Here is a 10,511-nt window from a genome sequence, read left to right on the forward strand (position 1 = left end):
CACATTGGATAGTAGCATCTCTCCAAGAAAACAAGATAGACAAGGCTGATACAGGAGACTATCAGCCTCATCTAGGAGACCTGAGACGAATACGCCATTTGTTTTAGTGCTGTAACTGATTTAGGTTAGTCTACTGTCTGTATGAACTCTTACACTAGTGAGTGATGCTGTCAAATAACAGATCTATTGTGCACCCATGTTGGGGATAACTACAGAAATACACATTTCAAAATAATAATATTTCCAAATAATCTTTTTTTTCTTTTTCATGAGTTTAAATGTTGTCAGAGGTGTTCTTGAAATACCCTGTTATAAAATGCAGCAAATATAATAGAATAAGTTTTACCAAATAATCTTTTTTAAAATCTTTCTTTCCTTCTTAAATGTACCTCCTGGCTTTGTTGGGTAATGGTGTTAACATGCTGCGCTTTTGGCCGCTTGGGCTTACTGAAACAGCTGCTTGTAACCTATATGCTGTAGAGTAATGCTCTGTTGATACTGTATTATGTATTTACTCTTCGGTCTTGTGACAGGGCTGTTGGAGTGCGTTATTTGATCAGCATGCAGCCATGACACCACACTACTATAAAGATGGATTACACCCGCTCCACATTGGCTTCAAAGTTGTTGTTTTTTTTCTTAAAAACAAGGTTACATTTCTTTGATCAGTGTAAAAACTAGAACAATTGTAATTGTAAGATCATGTTTCATATAACCAGCAGTGCACTAAAAGGACGTGCCAAGTGTTCAGTTGCTGATGGTTGAAATGGTTTGCTGGTCTGATTTGAAACTGGATTTGGGGTGGATTAGCATACACCAACAATGCTTGTCAGCATACTTGGCCATGACACCCATCCGCAGGCTGCAGATTCTTGTCTGCAGGGTTGAGTTACCTCAGCCCTGGGTGCTGTAACTGAATCTCTCGCCGCTCATTGTTCCTGGTTAGCAGTGGGCGCTTCAGGCGGAAACTAAAGGACTGGGAACTGTAAACTGATTGGTTAAAGGGAAAGAAAGATATGGTGCAGGATAAAACGTGCATACAGTATATACAGTAGCCTCGAATGTATGCACAGACAGAAATACTTGCAGCATGCTTACATTTGTCTATTATTACAGTCTCTCTCTCTCTCTCTCTTCCTACACTTGTTCTGCACAAACAAAAGCTTTATCTTTCTCAGACACACTCGCCCACACACAATCATACCATCCTGCTGCGGCAAGCGGTGAGGTGGTGTTTTGAATTATTGATGAAGTTGGCCCCTGTTCCTGTAAGGCAAGGGGGGAGTCTGCTTTCAGAAACCCAAGCTCCCTTTCACCTGGGGCCAAAGCTTCTGCCCCTCCGAGGTCCCGCTCTATCCTGCTAATCTAACCCACTAAGCTGGCCTCAGTTAGTGCTGATGTGCTGCCGAAAATCAATGAGTACGGGCGAATGGTGATAGTTTGAGAGAAACTAGAAAAACTAAAATATTAGGTGAAAGGTCAAATTGTTAAGTTAGAGTAAAAGTGGGACAAAAGTACAAAATGGAAAATCATTTAATGCAAGTACCTCAAAATTCTTCAGTACATGGATAAATGTACCTTGTTACCTTCTACCTCTGGGTTCAACATGATGACTAAAGAGGAAGTGGAAAATGGAAAGCAGAGAAGGGAGGATACAAGTCTCCAAGGACTTTAGGACAATAGGAGTATGTGTAGAGACAGGTGGGCTCTTCATCCTCCCTAATGTCACCTGCCTTTACACATAAATTAGCACCTTTGTTTCTGCTCCATTTAGTGCAGAGGAGTCATGTTGGCTATCTATTTTAAAGTGAGTACAAATGCAGTAAATGGGTTGGCAATAAAAGAGGGTCAGCTGTTATCAGGTAGAGCATGAATTTAGATATTAAAGTGTTAAAGAGAGGTTCTGTAGACAGCAATGGGATGCCTGCAGTGTGTGTGTGTGTGTGTGTGTGTGTGTGTGTGTTTGTGGCTCAGCATGTCATGTAGATCTGTCATCATGTCTCTCATCACCTCCCTGTGTTCCTCGGGTCTAAGTGGTCCACTCTGACCTGAAAGTGAAAACTTTCCATTAACACACGTGAACACAAATACATACATGCTCACATGATGCATTTGTGCACAGACACACACACAGTCCAGGAACAGATAAGTGGAGGAAAAAACGAATGGACTGAAATAAAAGAACAACAGAAAATGCAGTTGTGAAGGATGAAGGATTGGGAGAAGGAGTGAAATAAGGAACAGGGGGATAGTGGCATCAGCTTACTATTAATAATAGATGTCAGAGGCATCTATCGCTGATGGATTAGTTAGGCTTGCTCCACTTGCAGGCTGCAGGTAGGACAACACCAGAAAGTGGAGCTGGATCTGGGGTCTGATCCAAAATGTGCCACTGCTGTTGTTACCTGTGTGTGTCTGTGTAGATGCACCATGCAGTGTACTGATGAGGACTGTACTGTGCTACGCTGCATAGTTTATCAGTGGTCGTGGCTATGATGACAGCATCTTATTTCGTATGCTTGACCAACTGGTGTGTCAAAGATGGTCATCAACACAGCTATTGATATCCTCAGATTGCTGGCTTGGATTTCAGCATATCTAATCCCTTTCTGCCCCTGTTCTCTGTTTCTCTATCTTCCTCCATCCTTCTCTCCTTCCTCTGCCTCCTCTCCCCTCATCTATCAGATAGCAGCCATGAGGTCCCAGCTGAGCCCTGTCGGGGGATCATTTCTGGGTTGAATTAGTGTGAAATGGACACATGGAATAGGTAGACAAAGCATGACATTGAGTCGGGATGAGAGAGAATGAGAGTGATGGGCCCCCAGGCATAGGTGCAGAGTAGAGGGGCTAGAAATATATGCTTCACATGCACTTAAGATCAATGATAATTTAACCAGTTGTAAGACCTCATGATACCTAGTTTATCAGGTGTGAATAAGATGTGATTAAAGCGTCCCGGTAGCTCAGTAACCATGACATCTTTGTTGCACGTCATCCCCTTTCTCCATCCTCCAGTCTGTATCTACGGTCAGATATCAAATTAAAACAAAATGACCCCAAAGGGATCTTAAAACACTAACATGAACTGCTAGGGCTGAACAAGAGTTGAAATTGTTTTTGTGAGGGTTTTTCTACCAAAAAATGTGCTGTAAACTGGTAGGTGTGTATGTGCATCTGTGTTGGATTATGCACGTTATTTATATGCATGAATCCCTCAGTAGCCTTAAACCACTTGATGCAATGTATCATAGTGAGCTCAGGTTTATTAGTGTTATTAAAGTTGAGCTGACCTCACTTCAGACATACAGATAATATCTTTGTTTTATGTTGTTTTTTATCCATGTTAGCAGCACAGCTTTGGGGATGGTGTTGTTGGTCTGTAGGTTGGTGTACCCCTTTGGTCCAGACATAAATATCTCAACAACTGGTGGATCCATTCCCAAGATATTAAAGGTCTAGTGCCATCAATAGGTCAAGTGTTTTATTTGTCCAATGCTTTGGTTTATGACCAAATGCTTGCATATCTAATGGCATCACTTGGTGTGCTCACTTACTATACTAGACTGATCCACAGCTAAAAGCGTTTGATTCGATCAGCGACAATGCTGATTCAATATATTTAGTTTATTTGAGAAAAGTTGCGTTTCATTTGACAGAACACCTCAAACATGTTAGCATGCTGACGTAAGCATGCGATCAAAGCCCCACTGTGCCTAAATACAGCCTCACAGAATCACTAGCATGTCTTGTCGCTGTTATATTTATTTTTGTATTGTTATCTGTAACCTGAGAATGATAGTTTAGGAGGAAGAAATAACATTTTCTGCACTTCTCCAATGCAGCCACCTGCTTGTTACCAATAAACTGTATAGACTGATCATTTCTGAGGTTTCAGTCTTTAAATAATTTTAGATTTTTTGGGGGGGCACTGTTGTCAAATAGAGTTTGGTTTGTATTTGTTAAATAAAAGTAGCCCTCTATACATGAATATACTTTGGGTCCTTTAAGATGTATAAAACAATATAGCTACATAACGCATATACATTTTTAGCATGTTGTCCATATGTCATTCATAGCTCCGTTAGCTTGAGGGTTGAGAGGGGTTGGTAATTATCTGTACATCCTGCTAAGTGTGGACCATAAATCCTCTGGTCTTTTCCTGTTTTTCCTTTATTCTTTTATTGAGGGGATTGAGTGATTGGACGGGTAGCACTTGAAAGCTGATTATATCAGAGCCCCGCTGTGAAGAGGGCAGATAGGCAGGGCCGGAGGTGGGGTGACGGTGGGAGGCGGGAGTTGAGGGGGTTGAGGGGGTCAGGGGGAAGGAGGGAGAGATGGGGGAAGGGAGGAAGGTAGAGAAGGATGGCCAGCGAAGGGAGCATGGAGAGATAAGAGGGGGGTGAGGCGCACAGATCTGCGTTGTTAAAGGATTATTCTAGGATGTATCTAATTTGGGATTCAGCTCTTTGCAATCTGTCTCCTGGTGGTGACAAACAATTGTTGTCTTTCATGAAAATGCTAACAGGTGGAAATATTAACCACAAAAGGACTTCTGAAATAAAGAAGAGGTTAACAGTAAAGCTGGCTATTTGCTTCTGAACCTGGAAGCCAAAACTCCCATCAAAGCAGAGAGGAGTGGACGTCACTGTGTTTGTCTATGTCTTAGTGTGTTTCTCACATGTTTGACACCAATACCGCTTCATGTGTTAGCAATGCTGAAATAATTGCTTTCTGTGTTTGTCAATCAATGGTGTGATTTTTGTTTAGCTGTTAAGAAGTCTCAATGTAATTGAAGCGAAGAGTGTGAGAGTGTTTTTCTGCTGATCACACATATTATTGTGAGAAACATGCATTCTACACATTTAGCTCTGTCTCTGTAAGATTTTCCTGCATGGGTACATTTGGTGTTATTTTATAGTATATTTAGAGTATATTCTGTCCATAAATGTATCCAGAACCACAATCAGTGAACATGTAATTACCCTCAGGAAGGTAATGTATATGCTCAGCATGTCAGATGAGTTTAAGACGGAACCACTTAAAAATAACCTAACATCCTAGGATCAGACCTGATTACCAACTCTTTCATGCTGGGCCAAGCTAAACATAACAATACAACCTGATTAGCAAGCTGCTATGTCGCTGTTTTCCCAACCTATTTTGTTGGTTTTCGACTTGCCACTGTAAATCCAAAGAGGAAAAAAAGAGCTCTGCGGAAGAAATTGTTTATTTCATGCACTTGAGAAACACCTATTCAGCACAATCAGATGTAATTTGTGAACACACATTTAATGCTGCCTTATGTTCATTGCTTAATACTATGACCTCACACCTCGTGCAAGGTGCAAATGCTGTCACAACTTGTTCAGCAGTAATTGCACACAGGCAATATACAAATGGAAAATGAAAATTAATAAAATTGCAAGCAACAATAAATGGATATCTCCGGTCACTACAGTATTAATGACAAGAGCTGCTTGCTATGCCCCCCACCCCAGGAGTCAGCCTTGCAGCAAATCAAGAAGATGAGACAGACATGGAGACGTTTCAGATGGAGATTGACAAGGAAACCAGGATGTGTACTTTCCGCACCAGCCAAGGGAACTACTGGGCTCTGGTGGCCCACGGAGGCATCCAGAGTACGGCTACTGAAGTGTGAGTGACTGCTCTTATACCAGTAGTGCAGTGGGAAAATTAACACATCATTTAATATAATTGTATGTCAGTTCTACACTTTATATCACAGATATATATTTACAAAAGGAATGTTTTGCACTATAACAATTTTTTTTACTTTACTATAAAAATATAAATGTTCCACTTTATGCAGCCTTCCACTACTGCACATAAACCTTGACCTTTGATTTCAGTTATAAATGGAAATAGTCGTGAATGCTTTATAAGAAAAGAAGAAAATAATAAGGATAGCATTCATGCAGATGGCAAATAATCAACTGTTTGAGTTGATTATCTCAACCTGCTAAACGTACCCTGGCAAATCTGATTTTATAGAAAGTTCAGCCTCTCTTAGTTGACATGCTTTACCTTTTGTAGTCCTGCATGTGCACTCAACATGTAATCACAATATATCCAAGAGCACTTAAAGGCAGGGAAAGTTTCATTTTCTCTCTTGATGCCCTACTGCAGGTCAGCCAACACCATGTTTTCAGTGGAGTGGCTTGGCCAGAAGGTGGCACTAAAAGCTAACAATGGAAAATACATCTGCATCAAGAAGAATGGCCAGCTGCTCGCTGTCAGTGATTCCACAGGCAAGAGACAATATTAGGTTTTACTCTTCATTACTGTACCCCCCCTCCCTCAAACCCTCCCTCTGACTCCTCTTGTGTCTTCATGATTTTGCTGTCCACTTTTGACAGGTGAGGATGAACAGCTCACTTTGAAACTGATCAACCGACCCATGCTGATCTTGAGAGGAGACAACGGATTCATCTGCCACCACAAGAATTCCAACACGCTGGATGCCAGCAGATCGGTCTATGACATTTTCACCCTGCAATTCAGTAACGGGGCCTACCATATTAAAGGTCAGGATGTGCCCTCTCAAACAAGATTGATTTTGTGCCTGGTTCCTTTTTCTGCTCCCCATCTCTCGAACAAATCTGCGTTTCAGCAATGATAATCATCATCATTACATGATCACAGTTGTATGCATAAAGACAAACCCAACATGGTGAATAAAGCTAAAGTAAATCCTATAATTCTATTATCAAGAAGAAACTACTACTCTGCTGACTTTGTGTATCTACCCTTTAAATCCTGCAGGTGTGGATGGCCGATTCTGGTATGTGAACAGTGCTGGGCTGGTGTGCTCAGATGGTGAGGTCCCTGAGGATTTCTCTCTGGAGCTCCTGGAGCACAGACGCCTCGCCATCCGTGGCAAGAACGGCAAATACCTGCGTGGAGACCAGGGAGGCACGTTGAAGGGAGATGGTCTCAGCCTGAGCAGCTCAGCCCTGTGGGAGTATTAATACAATCCAATCCAATCTTAACCTAAGACCTAGATTCTGACTCCTCTCTTCGTTGAGTTAACTCTGTGGCATTTTGAGGTGAAAGACAGGGAAGAGTTACGACCTGTACTGATTTCATCCCACTTATTTTCTCCTTCCTGTTACAAAGAGGTCGCAACATGAACTCACAGGGATAACTGACTCAAACAGAGGCGAGAAAGTTCAAGAAGAGGAACTGGCCACACATATTCAGCCAAGAAACGTCTTGATGAAGTGAACAACGTTTTTGAGTCAGTACTTGATGTCAAAACAGCAAATTAGTGTGAATGAACATTTTTGATTTGAGTTTTTGTTTTGTTCTTTTAGATTTTTTCCCAATGAGCTAAACTCCTCCTTTCAGTAAAGACATGTAGATTTATGCTGTAAAACCAACATACATCGAGGTTTCTACCACTGCTTAAAGGTGTTACATTATTGACAGCAAAGCAACAACTGGGTCATACAGGTGTGTAATGACAGTCATCCAGTCTAAGAAGCATAATGAATCTGGGTGCCATTTGAGACGGACATTACGAGTGAGATCACCTTTAAGAGGAGTTTGAGTCATTAGGATGGTACTGCTGTCTGAGGATGTTTATTTGCAGACAAGGGTGATTGGGTTTCTAATAGTCACCTGTTGAAGACTGTAACCAAGACTCATGTACAAGTACCTGGTAGTAATGTGATCATTCCAACCTTTTTTCATTTGTCCCTCTGCAATGTTTTTTCAACATTTCTTCTTTCTTTTATGAGCATAAAGTTACAAAATACACTTGCATGGCTGGTTATGTTTTGTTTTGATAATGTCATGTATCTACCAGAATTATAGGAATCAAGCCAAGCTTATCAGAGGGTGCTTTCACACCTTTTAGATTTGGTCCGGTTTACGATAGACAGACAGGTAAATCATTCATTGAACAGTTTCAGCAACTGTCATCCTGCATCCTCATCGCTACATGATCCCACATGGGGAAATGAAATTCCACTGACCAATATGTTTACTCCTCTGGGTTCGTTCATAAAAAGTCAGTGTGAACAGTCTGGACCAAGTTAACCGAATTACAGATGTGCAAGCACCCTAAGTGTTGGTAAAAGGTTGGTGTAATACTAATTTCCCTTCAATTACAGGTAGACAACACAACTGGAAGCTTAATATCCACATGCATACTACCGAGGCTGGTGATTCCCAACATAAGTGTTGCCATGAAAAATCTGAGGTGTCACTACTGATCATAAAGGGATAGAAAACATATTTGATTGATTTTTTCTGACTTTTCTCTAATTTTCCTAAACCTTTCTTGTGAAACACTTTCGCCTTTCTGAGGGTCCTAAAGATAATTAAAATAACACAGTGTGAGAAGGAAAAATTAGTCTATGGTTGAACTGCTCGCCAATCAAGTCCATGCAAGGACAGGACCCTGTGATTAGGGCTGTCAAATATATGAAATACAACAATTCTCTAGTAATGTAGGAAAGTAGAATGTAGCATAAAATAGAACTACTTAAGTACATGTACTTCAAAATTTTACAGTCCTTAGTTGCTTACCCCCACTGGTGCTAACCACCACCAGCACAAGACAGACACAGAAAAGAAAGAATGATTTAAAAACCTGCTCTTATTTAAATACAATTGGCCATAAAGTAAAAACAGAACAGAAGTTGAAAGTGAGTCAATGATTTTGATTTAAATTCTAGCAATAGATAGACATTATGTTTGTTTCTAAACTGGTTTGTGTCAAAACAAATACGTCAGCACAAGTGGAAAAGACAAGTGTGAATGAGTCTCCCTCTGAGTTCCCTCACCTTTGTTGAGATCTTTGACGAGGTAGAGTCTATAGTTGGAGCCCAGGAGTTTCTTTCTTCTTCATCCCTTGGAGGATGTTTCCAGCAGGACTTTGAGGAGTCTCCTTAAGTCAGAATGTGCTGGTCCCGAGAGTCATCTGCAGAGGTTTCCAGGGTCCATTGTTATAAATTCAAGTTTCATCTTTGTTGTGGACTGTGATAATAAATGACTAAATAAACTGCTGTTGGAGTAGCTCATTATTATCATCTGCTAGTGCTAATTACTTGCTGCTGAAGTTTTTAGGGTCCACTGTTAGCTGCCCTGGAGGAACCCCACAAGAATCAGAGGTCAACATCTTTACAGGAAGCAGAGACATCACCTGGACGTCTTCACAAGTCAGGACCTGGTGCTGCTGTGGACATGTGGAGCTTACAGCTTTATGCCAGCAGGTGTTCCTGTTGCTGTGACGATAGCAGGAGGTGCTTTTTGGGTCAGATATATCCTCTTAAGGTTAATGTGCAGAATGATGTCTGTGCAGAGTGTGACACTAGAAGGATGTTTTCACATTCATCTGCTGAAAGTGAAAAGTTTCTCTGTGTCCATTAAAATTCTCATTTTAAGCGGTGATGTGACCTCACAAGTAGTTGGAAATCAATTCTGGTCCAGGATGCAACTTATATAGTGTAGAACCTTGAGATCACCAGTGCACATACACTGAGAATGAACATCACGGTGATGTAGGAGACATCTTGTGTCCATCAGGAAAACTTTAGAAATGAACACAATTTGCATATTGATAGATTCAAGGAGTAGATGGCAAAGTGGGATTTATAATTTTTTGTGTAAAAAACATTTCAGACACACATTATTGTTCAGAGCAGACTATTTGTATGTATGTCTTATAACATCTGGAAGGAATGTTTAACAAACTAATAACCAACAAAAGGTGGCACCACACACACACTTCACAGCCTCACCTGGAGCAAAGAAATTATACCATTGTGGTCAAGGAAAAATAATTATCTGACTGTAATTGACAGCTCACACTGATCACAAGACTCTAAATGTCAAGAGACTTGGAAATCTCACAAGGAAATCTCAGCAAGTTTTAGGTTTCAATGCAAACCCGGCCAAAGCATTACAGTAGCTCTAATGCATAGCGCTTTTGTCATGTTAATCAGTGGTTCCCCAGTGAGACTGAATAACTAAAACATTTTTACCTTTAATTAGCCTGTCATCAGTGTGGGGTTAATCCAGACAGTGAATCTGTGGTGTCCAGTGGCGCCATCGGTCAGCGCGCGGTACTATATAAGACAGTAACCTGGCAGACGTGATGCGCGAGGTTGTGAGTTCAAGCCTCACCTGGAGCAGTGAAGTTTTAACATGGTGGTTGATTGTGACACACTGCACAACATGTTGAAATAGACTCTAAACTGCTAAATCAAATAATCAGACCAACAACAACAAAGGCTACTTAATGCATTGCTTAAAGAAAAGGTGAATATGTGGTTAAAAAAAGGTTTGATTAACTCAACTAACACAATCCTCATCATCACATTATGTAGTTATAATCAGACTACTTCTGCAACTGCTGAACTTACAGGATGCACAAGTTTTAGGTTTTGGGTGTAAACCTGCCTGAGGCATTACAGTAGCTCTAATGCATAATGCTTTTGTCATGTTAATCAGTGGTTTCCCAGTGAGACTGAGTGACTGAAACA

The 10,511-nt window shown here is 40.9% G+C and overlaps 1 protein-coding gene across 1 annotated transcript in view; it reads left to right on the top strand.

Annotated features, from left to right (window-relative positions):
* fscn2b (fascin actin-bundling protein 2b, retinal) overlaps positions 1–6,989 on the top strand; it is an 8,372-nt gene extending 1,383 nt beyond the window's left edge. Inside the window, exons 3-6 of the mRNA XM_035668220.1 lie at positions 5,499–5,655; positions 6,148–6,269; positions 6,378–6,545; positions 6,784–6,989. Of these exons, the coding sequence (XP_035524113.1) occupies positions 5,499–5,655; positions 6,148–6,269; positions 6,378–6,545; positions 6,784–6,989 (653 nt within the window). The remainder of the gene's footprint in view (positions 1–5,498; positions 5,656–6,147; positions 6,270–6,377; positions 6,546–6,783) is intronic.
* Positions 6,990–10,511: the final 3,522 nt, after the last annotated feature.

This window comes from Morone saxatilis, unplaced genomic scaffold (assembly GCF_004916995.1).
Source record: "Morone saxatilis isolate NCDOM2014 unplaced genomic scaffold, NCSU_SB_2.0 Contig1, whole genome shotgun sequence".
In the NCBI taxonomy this organism is placed as follows: Eukaryota; Metazoa; Chordata; class Actinopteri; family Moronidae; genus Morone; species Morone saxatilis.